General features: G+C 40.7%; 1 protein-coding gene across 2 annotated transcripts in view; it reads right to left on the reverse strand.

Annotated features, from left to right (window-relative positions):
• The window catches only part of ssbp4 (single stranded DNA binding protein 4), an 82,888-nt gene extending 65,475 nt beyond the window's left edge, over positions 1–17,413 (reverse strand). For both annotated transcript variants that reach the window (XM_058072295.2, XM_058072296.2), the window contains exons 1-3: positions 17,242–17,413; positions 4,504–4,576; positions 382–443 (exon numbers count right to left, since the gene is read on the reverse strand). In XM_058072295.2, coding sequence (XP_057928278.2) covers positions 382–443; positions 4,504–4,576; positions 17,242–17,297 — 191 coding nt within the window. In that variant the 5' untranslated portion in view covers positions 17,298–17,413. The remainder of the gene's footprint in view (positions 1–381; positions 444–4,503; positions 4,577–17,241) is intronic.
• Between the last annotated feature and the right edge of the window lie 1,095 nt (positions 17,414–18,508).

Raw genomic sequence — 18,508 nt, forward strand, 5'->3', positions numbered from 1 at the left:
TGAATCACTCGCCCAACGACACAAGCTTCATGCTCAGGCATCTTTAGAATGGCAGGAATTAGCTATCGTTCCTTGGCCAGTGCTGAGTCGAGCTATGTGTTGAATGTGCACTTAGTAAAGAAACTGTTTGGGAAATAAAAGAGGAAGAGGAAGTGAGCTCACCGGTGAATTGCAGGGATGCAAGGAGCACTTAAACATATGTGAGTTGATGCACTTAGCATTCCCTGCAATTACTGTCCTCCTCCAACTCCTCCCTACACCACCACCTCTGTGCATTCCTCCAGCTCATCACAAGCACTCTTACTCACAGTAACGTGATCTGCTGTGTGTGGGGTTTTCTGTGTTGACATACAGTAGTTTGATAGGATAGCATATACATACCACCACCACGAGTGTAAAAATCCCGGAGGTTCCCCGAGCGTGATGTTCTTCTCCCATCGTATCTGAGAGGAAGACAAGAGCAGAAGAGAAGAAGTGCGTATTACTTCATTTTCAAACATTTTAAGCTTTCTGGTACCCGTTTCTGTCAAAAAAACAGCTGCAAATTGAGCAATAATATGTTGTTGTTGGTGCTTTCAAGGCTTCTTTTATGGCAAGATGAGCTTTGTGCGGAGCCAACAATTATCAGTGGGATCTTTGACCCAGCTTCCTTAGGCAACACAAAAATCATGAGGCTTTGACATCAAGCAACAGTCCCTGTGAGTCGGACGGTTATTTGAGAATGGTGCCAAGCAGAATACAGAGGAACATGAACGTTTCACCTACAGAATCAATACGTCTCTACAAGCATTGCTTTTGAACAATAATTTCTGAATGAACTATGACTGGAAGATCGCTAGAAAGGAACATGCACTGAGTTTCTTCAGTGTCATACGGTATGTGTGCTCTTAATCCCACATTGAGCTGAGAGTGTGCATGTACTATAAGCGTGAGCACCTCACCAAGGAGGAAGGACCAGAGGTTAATTGAGAATCCAGGTAATAGTGCTCTCATTAGACGTGCACTGGGCAACTGAGCGTGCCTTCAAGTCTAGCTGCAAGGTCCCTAATCATTTTTAAACATCTCATCTATGTGTGTGTGGGAGAGAGGGAATAAAAGCTATGAAGGCAGGCAGGGAGATACACACAGTGGCAGAACAAAATGTGATGACTTTTAGTACCATTAGTTCTTGAAGGTGTAGGTCTTTTTACATACAGTTTTTGCAATACCCCTGCTTGACCCTGTAAGAAGTCCGTAGGGTTCAACCGTTGGAGTAAAAATTAAAATGGCAGCATCCAGTGTTGTTTTTCACTCTTTTCAGCCCAACACATGCAATTTCAGTGCATTGCATATACTGTAGATATTCATCAATTAATCAGATAAATAAGCCTTAAATTAATCTGCATGCATGTAAATGCAAACACCTGTCCTCTCCCAATAATCAATAAAGTAATTAACCACACGAAAATAAAAACGAACTTGAAAATATTGCCTTGATTAATTGAAGCCGGAGTACCCGGAGAAAACCCACGCACACAAGGGTAGATCATGCAAACTCCACACAAAGATGTCCAAGCGGAGATTCAATACCCGGATTTCCTGACTGTGTGGCCAATACGCGAAGCACTCAGCTACCGTGCAGAGGAAACAGTGTTGAATACTTGATGTCAATTTGAGCCCATTTTGTGACATGAAAAAGTTTGTGTGAAAGACAATTAAATAAATAATACAAAACAGTGCAAATTCTGCATCTAAAATGTTACACCACATAAAACGTAAACAGCATATTCCATGCACAATGTTGGAAAAAGTGAAGTAAGGACGTGTGTATGCAAATTAGCATAACACCTGCATTGACACAGTGTTTCCGGGTTACGTCTCCTGCTTTTTTAAAAAATAGTCAGACCATAACAAAAGTGACACTGATTCCTAATAAGAAATATTGTGATTGTGTTTTTTTATTTTAATTGTTGTTTTTTTGGTCTTTTTTTGTATATTTTATTATGTTGTTTAATTTATTTTTATTTAAAAGTTGTTGACATTCCATTGACAGTGTTAATTCTCTTGAGAAATTAAATTTTATTGCTTTTGATACAGTGTACTTGCATCATTATGCCATATACGATCATTACATTAATGAAAAAATGGTCTCGAAATAATATTGTTTATTGTCAATAATTACAACGACAATTATCATCCAACAAAATTTGCTGTGGTGACAAGCCTAGCAGCTGCACTAGAAACTCATTTAACAGCCTCTTTCAACAAGAGACCCTGCAGAGCAGCAACAGAAGATCCCACAATAATTTTTGCATTTTACACAGAACATTGCTGTAACTGTGTAGACAGACAGTTTCAGTTTCAGTGCAACAGATAAGGTGAGGTGGGTCTGAAGTGTTACATTTTACAACCCTGCTCCAGCTTTGCACTATTTCCCTTTCACACAGCTGTCATCCCGCATCTGATACTACCAACAAAGCCTGAAAATTACCGGCTCAACTACCACTCCATATTCCGTGTTGGTCTTGTTCATACAGAACAGCAACACAGCACAACATTACAGTAGTAACATTACAGTAGTATCTGACAAAAGTCACATGTCAGCAAGCCTAGTGTAAAGTGACCATGCCCAAAGTGTGAATATTTAGTGTGAACACCATTGCTACCTAGTACTGCCTTAATCCTCTTGGGCTTGGAATTCACAAGAGTTGTACAGGTTGTTACTGGAATCCTCTTCCACTCCTCCAGGATGACATTCCCGGTGGATGTTTGACACTTTGCACTCCCTCACCTTCCTGCCATCCGCTTCGGGATGCCCAACAGGTGCTCAGTAGGGTTCAGATCTGGAGGAGACATACTTGGCCACTCGGGTACCTTCAGCTTCCTCATCATCCTTGTCATCAAGACAACTGCCATGCGGCCTAAATTTGACCTCAGGATGCCACCTATTACATGTTGGTATTTAGGCATGTTACCATACCAAATTTTGCTGAATGATAATTATTCTCAATAATTAATTTTATTGACAACATTTTTTGAGACCAAACAAAACTATACTTGAATAAATAATGAACACTGGGTATTATTCCTAAACAGAAGGGTTAACATACAGTATAGCGAACAAAACTGACTCTGCACCATTTTGCACTCTTATATCCTTTGCCGACCAAACAAGATTGCCGGGACGAAGGCTCTGCTGCACCTCCAGAATTTTTTTTTTCACAATTGGGAAAATTGTACAGGATGGTTGTGTTTAAGGTGTGCAAACAAGTTTGCACCATATCGGTTCGTCTGTGTTCATTCTGTTTAAATCCGAAATATGACCACACTGGGGATGTGGCATTCTCCTTAAAAAAACATTTTTTGTGCTTTCATTCATGTTTGCGTATGCTTGCTCACAAAGCCAACTTGCTTCTAGACACACACTCATATTAGCTTTTCTTTAACATACTGAGACACGGACGAATGTGAGAGGAGGGTTCACTCTCTCCATTCACTGTCGCACCAGCGTGCAAAGACAGATGAACGCTCTCATCATCCAGTCTGTGCTAAAGAGAGCCAAGGAAAACAAAACACACATGCATGGACATTTATTAAGGCCGGTCAAGGTTTTTTTTTTTTTTAAATATAATTTAACTTATAGATCCTGACAGGCCTATTGGAAATCATGTTTCCTCGCAATGAACCGCAGAGCCAGCAGCACTCATGCAGCCTCAGACAGTGCCGTGCATGACTCTAGGCAAGACGAAATGATTTAGACAATCAATCATTTTCAATGGTTAGCAAGTCTATACTGCCATACAAGCTGTACACCGACTACTCTAAAATACAGAATTTGCTCATTGACAGGATGAAATGTGAGGGTTGTTCTCACTTTTACGAGATACTTTCGATCGGCGCAAGGTCACTACCAAGCCGAACCATGTTGTTCGTCCTTTGTTTCCCCTTGAGGTAATAAAGCATTGCGGAGTGAATTAAATGACGGTAAATTAAGGCAGTAGGTGAAGTAAGTTAGCCAGTAAACCATGATTTAAATAGCACTTTTTAAAAGGCACACATTTAAAAAGTGATGCAAAAGAAATGTGCTACACTACTAGGGGGCTGGATGTGGAACCATTAGCAGGAGAAACGTCCATTAAGGAGGAGGATGCAACACATTAAAGGTTTTAAATCTAATAAGACTCTAATCAGTCCAGCAGACAAATGGTTACTTTTGCTTGGAATGGTTTCAAATAGCGCACATTCCATTTAACTTGACGGGGGGAGGACGGCTGGCTTAGCGTCTTAAATGTCATAGCACAAAGTGAACAACAACGCGTGCTCACAACGTGTCAAAAGTGATCCAATTACGCAGCGTTTATTACAAATTAGGAGTAATAATGAAGGGCGGGTAATCATATCAAGGAGCTGAACCGACACCATGTTTACATTAGCGCAAATTAACAAGGAGTCAAGCGGACACTGTCTGCTTGTTTATGTACAAACTGTTTTGTGACTTATGTAAGATGTAAAGGGATGTCTTACCTCTGACAGGAAGGTCTGTGCTGATTTCTGTGCGCCGACATGCAGCAAATACTCATAGACGTATAAAGCTAACCTGCAAAATACAGACAAAAAAAAAAGACATGTAAGTTTACAACAATGGCAACAGCTTAGGTTAACCAAGTTAGTACATTACTTTCACAATTCAGCATGTCCGAAAGCAAGTAGGAAGAAGCAGAGCTTATTTATGCCTACCACATCTGATGATGATAAGGAATACCTTGAGTGGATAACAATACGGAATAAATGTACAGGAGTAAAAAGAATGATCACATTGTATTATGAGTAGAGAAATAGACTATAGAAGAGATGAAATTGACATAAACATTGCAAATGAGTAAGTGCTTAAATACCCATAGTGCCTTAACAAACAATTATAAATAAATGAAGTCAGAGTAAATGATATCAGACACTGTGTTATTCATTAAATAATAAGAAATGTAGGAGTTCAGGGTAAATTATATATTTAACAATAATAAATGAATTAATTCAGTGTAAATGATAACAGACACTATGTTATTCATAAAATAATATTAAATGAATGAATTTAGGGGAAATGATAGAAATTAATGAATTTGGGATAAATTATAATGCTGTTCTCAGCATTGTGCCATATACAACAACATACAGTAAGTTTGTACTGACCCATATATAGTATTGGTACTTTGTACTCTGCGTACTAAAACGCTAAAAGTGTAGTGAGTGCATGAAGATGCTTTGAATGGAAGCAATGTTTATTTAAATTGTTCCAATATATAAAAAGGGCAATGTAATGCACACAACTAGTGTAGGGTGCTGGCATCAACAAGGTTTGACAGCATGAAGATCATACACACAAAGGACGGGTTGTAAATGGACGCTGTAAAGCTCTCCAGCTCAGAGCTAAAGAGCATCCGTGGCACTCGGCCATGTCCCTGCGGAGTCTGGAACGCTGCTGTTCAGGCACAGAGGCTGCTAACAACAACAATGTGAGAGCGGCATGAAGAGCAGAGTCAAGTACTCAAGAAAAATGGACAAATAACTTAAATGCCAGCACAGAATTGGAGTGGACTGAAAGGTGTGAAGTCACACATTCACAGAAGACATTATGGAGGAGGACTACAGGACCACAGCAGAAGGAAGAGGAACAGGACTAGGAACATATTGCAGGTCCGTCTCATCAGCTGCCATAAGAAACACACTTCTAATAAACCGAGTCCACTAAAAGCCACAGGCTTGGAAATGCAAGCCTGACCAGGGTTCACCTAATTGTATGTGATCAGCACAATATGAACTACAGTGCTAACATTACACTCACATTACAACAGCAACATCATGCTAAGTTAGCCTATTCACTGAAGGAGAATCATAGTTTCAGGGTTCACGTCTGGAGCTGTCTGATGGCTTTTCAGATATGTAGCGAAGCCTGCATTCATTTGTTCATTATCTATGCCGATTATTCCTCATCAGGGTCACCGGGGTATGCTGGAGCCTATTCCAGCTGACTTTGGGTGAGAGGCAGGGTACACTCTAGACACATATAGACAAACAATGTGGAAATGTGGAAGGAAGCTGGAGTAGAAAATCTCATGCACACACCAGGAAAGTATGCAAACTCCACACAGAGATTTGAACCCGTTTTGCCCATATTTCCAAAATGCTAACCACTAGCCCATTGTGCAGCCAATCCCGAATTGTAATAGTTTAGGAAGCAAATGAATAAATAATCCTGCACTTTATTTATTTATTTATTTATTTATTTATTTAACCGGGCTGCACGGCGGTCTAGTGGTTAGCGCCCAGACCTCACAGCTAGGAGACCAGGGTTTAATTCCACCCTCGGCCATCTCTGTGTGGAGTTTGCATGTTTTCCCCGTGCATGCGTGGGTTTTCTCCAGGTACTCCGGTTTCCTCCCACATTCCAAAAACATGTGATTGGCTGGCGACCAGACCAGGGTGTACCCCGCCTCTCGTCCGAAGACAGCTGGGATAGGCTCCAGCACCCCCGCGACCCTCATGAGGAAAAAGCGGTAGAAAATGAATGAATTAATGAATTTATTTTACCAGGCTCCAACTTCCCTTAGTGGCTAATGGAAATAAAAGTACATATATACAAAGTACGTCATATCAGCAAATTACAAGAACGATGTTGTAGTGTTCCATGAAAAAAATACAAATTAAAGGGGACCTGTTATGTTAAATTTTCGGCCCTTTGTATTGAGTTGTGAACTCCTACAGAGCAGCTACACACAATAACCAGCACACAGATCTTTATAGTTCTTCCAGAATCTGCACCTATCCAGCATAAAAAATAGAAAAATGTGTGAACTACTTAAGGTGGAATGTAATAAATTGTGTGAGAAAAAGGTAAATGTCCTATATGACCAAATCATTTGTACTATTTTGAGAATAAAGCTATTTTCAATCATAAGGTGTGGCAAAGGACAAAAATGTTAGCCCCCCCTAACATTACACTCACTCATGTTTTAAACAACAACAACAGAAGAAAAATGAAATACTCAAACTTGCAGCTGGAACTGACCAAAGGATGTTGTCAGAGCTCCAGGATGTTCTTTTTTATGTGTAGCGAAGCTTTTAAAAAAATGTACGGATGGCATAAAGAGGACGTGGTATGATGTCCATGGGGAAGGTTGGTTTTCCTTCATGCCATCATGAAAAGCACCAACTTCACGTGACGTTGGTGCCTCAACGTGTTTGGGTGCCTCAAAAAGAAGCAAACAAGCAAGGGAGGTGATAGGCTTTCCTTGTTTGGTCCGCATAAACAGGCTCTTAGGAAAATGTTTACTGTTAGAACATCATTAAAAAGGCCATAGAATTGTGGGTCAAACCTTTTTTTTTAGTCTTGGGTTATCCTTTAACAACATGTTCTTGACAACCAATCAATGACAGCTTGGAGAGAAGAACAGAGAATTGTGGATAGATAAATAGGTGGGTCAACTCCACTGGCTAGCTGTAATGCTAATGTTTCGATCCAGACTCCAAGAACCACAATCCAATCAGTGTAGCTTCACACTGTATCGCTAACTCGAGCCCTGGTTTCCTTTCCTTCTCCAAATGACTACTTTGCCCCCACATCAAGAAATCTTCTCTTCTGCTGGTACCACACATGACATTTAGCCCCCAGGCTGTCCCTATACCGTATCCCCTTTTTTCCCTTAGTTTGCCTCCAGAGACAAGGGCATCTCAGCCATGCTTAGCAGCTAAAGCGCAGACAGTCTGCAAATTAACTTTCGTGTCTTTCTTTCAATAATTCAGCAGTGCCAAGCAGGAGCAGGGTGAGCTGAGGTGTACTCGGAAACGGCGGGATTAAGCACCTCTGTTTCAGAGACAGTATTATCTTTCAGCAAAAAAAAAAGACTAAAGATGTGTCGCATGCATAATTCCAGTCATACAGCACACTCCATGCCAAGTGTAGCCGCATAAAAACTCTAAATATTATTTCCGGGGCATGAAATATTCATGAGGATGGTATAAGAGCGGTATGGTTGTACCACTTGAAGGTGCCGGAGCGACATGGAGGCTGTGATACAGTCAAGCACGTTCACTGAAGCTTTATTCCCAGCGCACACGCTGTTTATATATTTGCTGGGCTTTGTTACACCGCTCCCTTTGTCAAAACAAATCAGTGTCAATAAGGGTGTAAACATGCACGCTTCTGTCGCTCGTCAGCAAAACCACCTGCAAAACGCCCCATCATTCTGTTCGTCTGGTTAGCATCAATATTACAGGAAGAAGGGTGGAAGATGATATCAGATTGACATAAATGTTCGTTACGCTTCCCACTGCAACTAAAGGAGACATACTGTAAGCACAAAAGAGTATTGAAGCCATACCGGCAAAAATAAAGTTATAAAATTACCATACCAAAGTTGAAATGCTACAAAAAAGTAAACAGAGGAGAAATCACGAGAAAAAAAATCATTTTGATTGTTTTAATTATTTGGAAAAACATACATTATGAGAATAATGTGTAATAATAATGTTTACATAAATAAAGATGTAAATTTTACAATCAATATTCATAATAGTATAAGAATAACGCATTCTTTAAAAAAACAAGTTGCAATATTAACGACAAAATTGTAAAAGGTCATGTTCCAATTTTTTAAATGCAAGAATACATTCACATATTAAAAAAAATACCTTCTCGGAACATGACCTTTTACAATTTTTGGGAATCTGAGGTTCCCTGCGACCCAACCTCAGATGAACGGAAAAAATGGATGGCTGGATGGAGAATAAACTTGCCTTTAAAAAAAAAAAGTTCAATATTACTTGTAATAAATAAGTCATAAAATAAAAAAGTAGTAAATTACTACAAAAAAGTCTCAAATTTTATAAGAAACATATTAAAAAGTTGCAAATTCAGACAAAAAATAGTATAAAGAAGAAATTTTTTAACGATAACAATTTATAATGTATGACTAAAGCTACATAATTACATATTAGATATAAGTAATACTATGAGACGGCTAGCGTGCAGACCACAAAGCTAGGAGACCCGGGTTTGATCCCCGCTCGGGCATCTGTGTAGAGTTTGCATGTTCTCCCCATGCGTGGGTTTTCTCCGGGGACTCCGGTTTCCTCCCACATTCCAAAAACATGCTAGGTTAATTGGCGACTCAAAATTGTCCATTGGTATGAATGTTATGATAGGATAAGTGGTATAGAAAATGGATGGATGAATACTATGAGAAAAAGTTGTAAATTACTAGAAAAAAGGACACAATGTGTATATGTGGATATGTATATATGTCTAATTTTGCAAACTTCCCTTACCATCCATCCCCAAATATATGGATTGGGGAATGGAGCTGTAAATTGCATTTAGATTAAAGGAACACCCAGGATGGTCCAAAAGAGTGAGGTTAATCCCTCTGGAAAAAGGTCTTTGTTAGGCTGGTAATGTGAACTTAGGTGTCCTGGTGAAAAAAAGAGTCATTACCACCAGATGAGGGCCTTCAGTCATGAGGAATGACCACTGCAACATCTCCGCATAGCCAACTGCAGTTGGACGCCCCTGCACAACCTGAAGCTCTGTTGTTCCATTTAAGGGAAAAACCCACATCATTATGGCGCCCCCTCCTCTGTGCTGTGTGGAAAACATCTCAAATGGGATCTCCTTGTCATACCAGTAACATTGGAAGCCATTAGGACCATCAAGGTGATATTTTCTTTCTCAGAGAATAAAACCTTCTTCCAAGTTTCAATTTCCCATGATTGGTGCTCTCATGCGAATTCCAAATGGGCAAATTTGTGGCGCTAGAGCACACCTGGCCTTTGAAAAAGTTTTTGTTTTCTAAACACTTATTCCACAGATGCCGTCTGATGGTTATTGGACTGCATTCGGCACCAGTAACAACCTTCATTTGGGCCGAGGCTCATCCCGTGTCTTGACAGACAACCAATCCCCCCCACCCCCGGGGCCAGTGACATCTTTTTAAGTTTACCACTTGACTTTGTTGCATAAGCCTCAGGATCTTTTAAAAAGTTTTAAGTGACTGTCTTACTGCGAAAATTCCAAATTCAGCAGAAATGGCGCGATTCAATAGGCTTTGCTTATGCAGCTCAATAATCCGACCGCATTCAAACAGAGAAAGCTTTTTTTGCTTTTGCTATGAAGAAAACATGACAGAAAATGACACCAAATCCATATACCTATAAATGTAGTTAGAATAATGAGCCCTGAAAGAAGTTTGGGATGGCTCAAAACGCTTGTTTTCAAATGCGTGGTAAAACTTCCCCTTTGTGATGTCACAGAGGGATGGACTTCCTTATATGGTTCATAGTTAGGAAGCACTTTGGGTGTGTGATCAGCCACATCTGAGTGGGCATACCCGGAGGCGGGCCGTGGGTGGAATAAATTACAACAGACTGCTTTGGCAGGAAGCACAAATCAAAGGAAATACAGCTGGAATAGGTGCAGATTCTGGAAAATCTATAAGGTTTTCTGTGCGGGTTATTGTGTGTCGCTGCTCTATGGGAGACCACAACTCAATACAAAGGATGGAAAAATGAGTATTATATGTCCGCTTTAAACTTTTGATCAGCTGATGAACAGCCTATTTGACTTTAATGGTTGTGTGCAATAAATGGCTTACTCAACAAATTTCGTTTCTTATTTTTGCACTTTAAAGCTCTACTCAAAACCTTCTTAAGACCCAACAGTGCAAAGTGAAAATTCTTGCATTTTTGTACTGACCTTAAAGGGAAACTGCACTTTTTGGGGAATTTAGCAAAAATGTGCTCCTAATAAATGTCTTTAGACAGAAAATTCATAAAACTGACTCATCAGCACCTCTGCTGTTACCTTTGCAGGCAAGTACTGCACTCCAATGTGCCTCAATGACTTCAAGAAACAATGAACAATGAATTCCACATCATTTGTAACAATGAAATGATCAACAAATTGAGTATGAGACCCATCCTTAGTCTTTAGTTTCCAGTGTAATGTTGTCTACCTCGCTACCCATCTACCTGCTTTGCATGTCTCTAAAAAAACAACACTGGCAACCCTTCGGGCTTTCAAGTTCTGATGTCAAACTGATTCATAACTTGAGGCACATAGATCCAATATTTACTCGCTGTGCTTTATTTCAAGTGATAAAATCTGACTCGAGTGCACAGCAGCAGCAGCAGCAGCTGACGAAAGGCAGCATTAATTGACTGTTGTCATCTCCCAACCAAAGCGCAGTCAGCCGAAGGGCGCCGAGGCTAAATCAAGGGTTCCTTTACTTTTTCCAGCAGTGTTTTCTCTTGTTTCCAGCACAGCTCTTTATGCCGCCTTCAAAAGACCTAACATGCAGATGGCAGAGCCATCTGTGTGGAGTCAAAGCAGCGCATTCAAACCTGAAGATCCCTTATTAAACGGCATGTAAATACATGGGAGGAGCCAGTGGAGGATGTAAAGAAACAAACTGATTAACTTTACACTTGAAGATCTTTGCCCAAACAAATCCAGTAGCACTCACAGCAATCACACAAGAACATGTCTGTAAACAAACACAATTCTTGTGCAAAACCAGCCTTTTGATCGTGATGTAAATTCCATTGCCATAAATGTCTGGAAGTCAAAACGTCCTATAGCGGCGGATGGGGAAAACATAAAGACTATTAATTCCCTACAGGGGGTACAAAGCAGTAAAGTTGTTCAAACAAATAGCAGTTGAAAGAAAGTCTGAAAAAAGTCATAATAAAATAAAATTCATTCATTCATTCATTTTGTACCGCTTTTTCCTCACGAGGGTCGCGGGGGTGCTGGAGCCTATCCCAGCTGTCTTCGGGCGAGAGGCGGGGTACACCCTAGACTGGTCGCCAGCCAATCACAGGGCACATATAGACAAACAACCATTCACACTCACATTCATACCTATGGACAATTTGGAGTCACCAATTAACCTAGCATGTTTTTGGAATGTGGGAGGAAACCGGAGTACCCAGAGAAAATAAAATAAAATAAAAACAAGAAAAACAAAGTTATACATTATGAGAATATATGTCCAAATGGTAAAATTGGACCAAAAAAAAGTTGAGGAAAACAATATACCATAAAGTCAAACACACACAAGAATATGTCTGCAAAGAAAAATAGGTTTGATGGTGATTAGACTAGCTCTAATTGAAGAACCTTTAATTAAGATGTCATCTATCCACTTTTCAAGGTGGTTCCAGTGACAGAATAATAAGGTGATACTAATATAGAAGGCCCATGAACAACCTCTGTTGACTTTAATTTAATGAAACGATAAAGAAGCATGCCAGGGATGCTTTCCTCTGCTCCTTCCTTTGTGTCATTAATATTCTTTTCAGAAGAATGGAAAGAGTTTGACCACTACCTGCATTTTGTGGCACTTCCATTCGGGTGTAGTGAAAATGCATCGGAAGACATGCTAGCATACATGGAATACAAATATCCTCAAAGATTTATAATCATTAGACAAATGGTCAAGTCCTACCCGTTCCCCTGCAAGGACATTTTGCTTGATAGCGGCCAATCTTGTTAAAATTTTACACACGTGCTTGTCAGGCCCCTAAAGACGTGAGCTGGAATTCATGACGATTTGGCAAAGCACCCTTAAGTTACATACAGTGGATGTTTTGCAGAGCTGTGTGAGACATTCCAAGTCAATCAGATACATACAGTCATTTTTTTTACCGTATTGTTTTAGTTACACAGTTTATTTAAATGCATTTATTTTCTATGTGTTTCTTTATTTATATTTATCTATTATTATATACATATTCTTTCTAAGGTGCTGCCACCTGCCATTATGCAAACATGCAAGCAGCATCCCTTCTTTTGTATCCATTAGGTACGACGACACAAGTCTGGTTTTAATCGGATGCCAGTCCACCTGCTGGCGCCCTCCGCTCTTTACAATATGTGAATATGCAGAAGCATATCATGGTATGAATATGTAAATATGAGCTAATTTGTCAGGCACACTTACAAGGGGACATGTGTTGGCTCTGCAGGGCAGGTTAGGGTGACAAGGCAGGTGAGGGGAGAGGGCAAGCGGCTTACATTATGCTGGCATGATAACACATATAATAAACTCCATATGCATGAGTTCAACTGATTAAAGTAGCAATATGGGCTATGATAACCTTAAATATAAAAGATGTTGATGGTACACTGGCCTGGCAATAAGAAGAACAGCATCTCTGTCACTGCTTTGTGTTCCGCATAATGAGCCTGGACACAGCACTGTGTGGTGTTAGCGCTAGCGTCTGTGCTAAATTGTGTTTGCACAAACTTTGCAGCACACTAAAATGATCATAAAGGTTTATTATAGCACAGATACAATAAAGGTTCAGCTAGGGCTACAGTGCTACTTCGACAACATAGAACCTGTGTACAGGCAATGAATGTTAAGCCACACCCTAACATTCTCAACTGCCTTTCAAGTGTAAAAAGAAGCTAGAATGATCATGAAATTATTGACATATTGCAACAAACAAAATAACGATGATGTGCTGATGTCAGTTAGTTGCTAACTCAGCCATGTTGTACTGAGCAGCCAGGAGAGCCAGACAAATGGCTAACCATGTGACTAATTAGGCATCAAAAAAAGCAAAACACATTTGTGGTGTTAAAGATCCTGACCAAACTAAGCTGAAATCTTCTTGTGTTACTTGCTCTTGTCTTTCAGTACTGGACATCTCACATAACACAGTTATGTGTTTTGTGCATAAAGTTTTGTGCAACTTTTGAGGCATGAAACTGATCCCATCCCAATATCTGAATCTGGATATCTGTCAATACCAATACTATTCCAATACCAGAGCTCTGCTTGTTATAATATTCTTATTATTGCAATAATAACAAGGAGGTGGTCAATCAACTGTGGCTTTATTGAGCAAAACAGGTTCAGACTATCAGCACATTCAGCTAAAAGAATATCAGCAAACTTCCACACAGTGCTGAGCTTGATGCATTCACAGCTTCGCAGACAGTCCGACAACACAGAACTCTTTAAGGGGAACTGCACTTTTTCTTTTTTTGCCCATCATTCACAATCCTTATGCAAAACATAAACACATACTGTATTTCTTTCCGGCCGAGTGGTTAGTGTGCAGGCCACACAGCTAGGAGACCAAAGTCATAGGACGGCCATCTCTGTGTGGGGTTTGCATGTTCTCCCCGTGCATGCGTGGGTTTTCTCAGAGGACTCCGGTTTCCTCCCACATTCCAAAAATATGCTAGGTTAATTGGCGACTCCAAATTGTCTATAGGTATGAATGTGAGTGTGAATGGTTGTTTGTCTATATGTGCCCTGTGATTGGCTGGTCACCAGTCCAGGGTGTACCCCGCCTTACGCCCGGAGACAGCTGGGATAAGCTCCCTTGTGAGGATAAGCGGTCAAAAAGGAATGAATGTATTTCTTTCCCTATAAAAGAGTTAATAAAAGCCAGCTAAAATGCACGTTATTGCTACTCAGCTACTGATATACGGCTCGCCTGACGTCTCAGCGTCACTCACAATGCCTCAAGCCACTCCCTAGTGACGCTACCTAATGGTGCCGGTACTGTGTGTTGTTAGTTTTGAAAAGTTAACGCTATCTTATAAATCATGCCTCGTACATGTATTATTGAAGTTTGTCACAGTAAGCCAAATAGTTGGTGAACTTTGAGAGTCCACCAGCTACCGGCAAAACAGGACAGACTGAAGGATGCCAGCTCTCAACTTGGACCTGACAACATTGCTACTGAGACTCACCAAGATGATCCTTTGTTCTGAGTGTTTTTTTAACCTGATTAGTATTCCCCCAAATTGGTATTTAAAAAGAATCTCATGTAACTTGCTGAAGTCTCACAAGATTTCCTGAGGTCTAGTATGTTGTCATACACAGCCATATCTTATCCCAGTGTGTGCATTGCAATGCATTGGCACACTACTGAAACTTTTGGTCAGTAGTCTGGCCTAATCTTGCTTGTTTGACTAGTGTGACCACTCAAGCACTTGGAAAAAAGGGACACCATTGTTCATGCACGAGCATACGCATATGCACGACAATGTAGATGTGTCAGACCAATATCCTGCAAATTATTTATGATAACCAAGATTATTGGTTATTATTATTATTGGTTATAAAGCCTCATAGATCAGTATCTTGCCCAAGGACACTTCAAACTGATCACAGGAAAACGGAGGATCAAACCTGCAACCTCCAGGTTGGGAGTCAACCACTTTACCACCTGAGCCTTGCCACACCAAAGAAGTGTCATATAATTTATGCCCCTCTGGTTAGTAATGATGCCCACCACATTGCAGAATAGGACTTAAAATAATCCACAAAATCAAATCCCACAGTGCACCCACTCATACATGAGTACTTGACCATGCAACATATGCGTCATATAATAAACATAATTGCTCCTCCCGTGAGTTATTCATGATAACCACCACCTTGCATTATGGAACTAATGGAAGCAAACCACACAGTCAACAAAGTTGTAGTACTAGCACTGTATAATGAAGCATCCTGTCATATAATCAACATGATTGTTCCGCCAGCCAATTATTAATGATAGCCTACACCTGGTATAACTGAAATACGATGGTTCCTTCTACCTATTATAGAAAAACAACTGGAAATAATCCACAAAGTCTGGAAAGTTGTAGTAACACGGGTCTGTATAACAAAGTGCTGTACCCTGTAGAGCAGTGTTAGTGCTAAGAAAAGTAAAGATAACCGAAAACATACAGTACATTTTGTCACTTGAATCTGTTGAGAAATAACAATACTTTCTTCCATGAGCATTTTAGTCATGGAACAACATGCTTGACACTCAGCACTGACAACATAAGGTGACACACTACACAAACACACTAGAAAAACATTCAAAGGTGTTGTCATTCGCCTGCAGTAACATCCACATTCCCCGCTTCTCCAAAAGACGTGAATTTCTCATGATATGAATTATTAATCCTGCTCCTAAACGGTGGCACTGATTTCAACCACCACATGCAAGAAGATCATTCGGCTTGATCAGAAGAGCATGCAAGTATCAATCTGTTGCGTTTCGAGTGGCCGGGTGCACAGGTCTAAGTAATGTGGAATGCAATATTAAGGCATTATATACAGGTTCAAAGTTCACCTGTGCCGGCTGCTCATAAGCAATGTGTGCACAAAACACACATAAATTCAGAATCAGTCAGATCCGATCAAAGCCAAAATGTTTGTGTTCCATTTGTACCAGGTACCCAGTGACAGGGATGGCACGTTACATCTCGGCAGGACTCCACGCTCTTGGGCTGGTGCTTAAAAATAGGTGACGGTAGCGCAGGGGAGCAAGGGTTTTGCACCGACGCCTCACAGCTGGGGTTCGAATCTCAACTTTCTGTCTACTTCACAACACAGAAACACACACATATGAATCCCTGGAGTCCTTATATTAGTGTGCAGGGGGCAACACTGTGTTGACAATGAATGAATGCAATCACATGTGGGTTTTGTGTAGAAATTAGTCTCCCAAAAAAGGTCCATACAAGCGAGCAATAGGTACAAAAGCAAGTTTTAACATGGTCTAAAGACTAGTGTCCTAAAATGAGTGTACAGGACGAGAATACTAGATTCTATAATCAAAATGCACGTACATGTGAATGGTTTTATGCAGAAATGAGTGTTCAAAACAAGCAAGCAGCAGGCACAAAAAGCTGCTAAGGAAGTTTGTATATGTTCTCATCCTATCGAGTGCTTTAAAAGACTACAAGCGACTGATGCAAGTGGCTTTTAAAGCACACCTCTTCATGATAAACATGAGGTCCAGTTTACATTAAAAAGTCTACAAACTGGTTGCAAGAGTCACCACGTATACATCCAAGAGCAAAAGTGAGCTTCGTGCATCTGAGGTGGAAAAGTTTACCAGGACCAAACTTTTGACTTCTCCTCAAATCAGGTCCCGCCTGCACCCCGGCAGGCTCCGTGGAGATATACTCAGTTGTCCGGTTGAAAGCACTTCCAGCAAACCGAACATGCGAGCACGCTTCCAGATGCTCAACTTTACTCCACAACACAACGAGCAGCTTAAACCAAGAGTTGGGTTTAAAAAGTACAAAGCAAACCATGTGCAGCCCTGCACATGAAGCAAGCGTGGATGAATTATCCTGTTTTAAAATGACACACGCTAGTTTGAGAAAGTTCCATCCGCGCAGCGTGCATGCAGTTAAAAGCGCACAAAAATAAGCAAAATGTAAAATAAAAAGGGTGGACTTACTTTTCTCTCGCTTGGCTGTCGGAAGGGACCACGGCTCCTTTACCTTTGGCGTACATGCTGGATTCTGTTTTAAGACTTTTGCCCCACTCAACACCTGTCAAAGAAAGCAGCCAGGAAAACGCTCCATCTCCATAGCTACCCCTTCAGTGTTTTTCCTCCCCCCTCCTCTCACCCTCCTCCTCCTCCTCCCTTCTTCCTCCCCCCTCCTCCGTCTCTCCTCCCTCCTCCCTCTCTTTCTCGCTCACTTTTTTTTTCACATCTCCAACATTGGCCACAAATCAGGCACAGTTTCTATCGGGGGGACTTGAAACCGTCCTTCGCTGGATTTTTTTTTTCTCCCCCCCTCCCCACCCCACCTTCTCCTAGCCTCAGCAGGCTGTTCCACAAGCCTGCACTTCCTCCCTCCGCTGAGCACGCGGTGGGGGCTTCTTAAAGGGATACACACGGGATTTTTTTTTTTTAATTTTTACTGACCTCCACAAAGATGATATGTTAAAGTTTTAAAATAGTTTGTGTTTCTGTTAGGTGATGTGTCAACCACCACGTTTGGATTGGGAGTACTGAAAGTGTTCTTCCTTCAAGAATATTCTACAGTATATTTCGTATTGTGTAGTCCATTTCGATTAGGCCCACCTCTTGTCCTCATTAGGTGGGCTGAAGCCTATCCCAGCTGACCTTTAGGGACTAGATGAGGGCTACACCCTGGATTGCTCACCATTCACTGGGCACATACAGACAACCATCCACCCTTCCATTTTTGGTACCACTTGTCCTCATTAGAAGCCTACCCCATCTCCAACTGAAACAGGCTAAACTGGCATTTTTACCCAACAGCTATGACGAATATGCTTGACCAATGAGCAACCACAAGTGGTTTATCTCACCGATATGGTGCCAGACTAACTACCTCGTAGTACATAAATAGTACCTGTACCTTAAAAAGGGGGCATTAGAATTGCTCAACATTTGTATTATTATTATTTGTATTATTTAAGTTATGTCAAATCCGATGAAAAATGCAGACACTTATTACCCTTTGTCACACAATGTTTGTCATTTTACTTCACCCATATTTATTTATTTTAACATCTTAAGCATGCTTTACATTCCATGTGAACATCTTGTACATGAATATTCATGGCGCATACACATACGCACAAGTATAATGTGGAATTTAGAAGCCTTGGGGGCACAAAACACTGCGAATGGGTTTTACAGCAAAGCAGATGTCTTGTGTCAAGTGGTTTAAGCCATGAAAAGTGATGGA

Source organism: Doryrhamphus excisus, linkage group LG4, assembly GCF_037039965.1.
Source record: "Doryrhamphus excisus strain RoL-2023G ecotype Guam linkage group LG4, RoL_Dexc_Guam_v1.1, whole genome shotgun sequence".
Classification (NCBI taxonomy): domain Eukaryota; kingdom Metazoa; phylum Chordata; class Actinopteri; order Syngnathiformes; family Syngnathidae; genus Doryrhamphus; species Doryrhamphus excisus.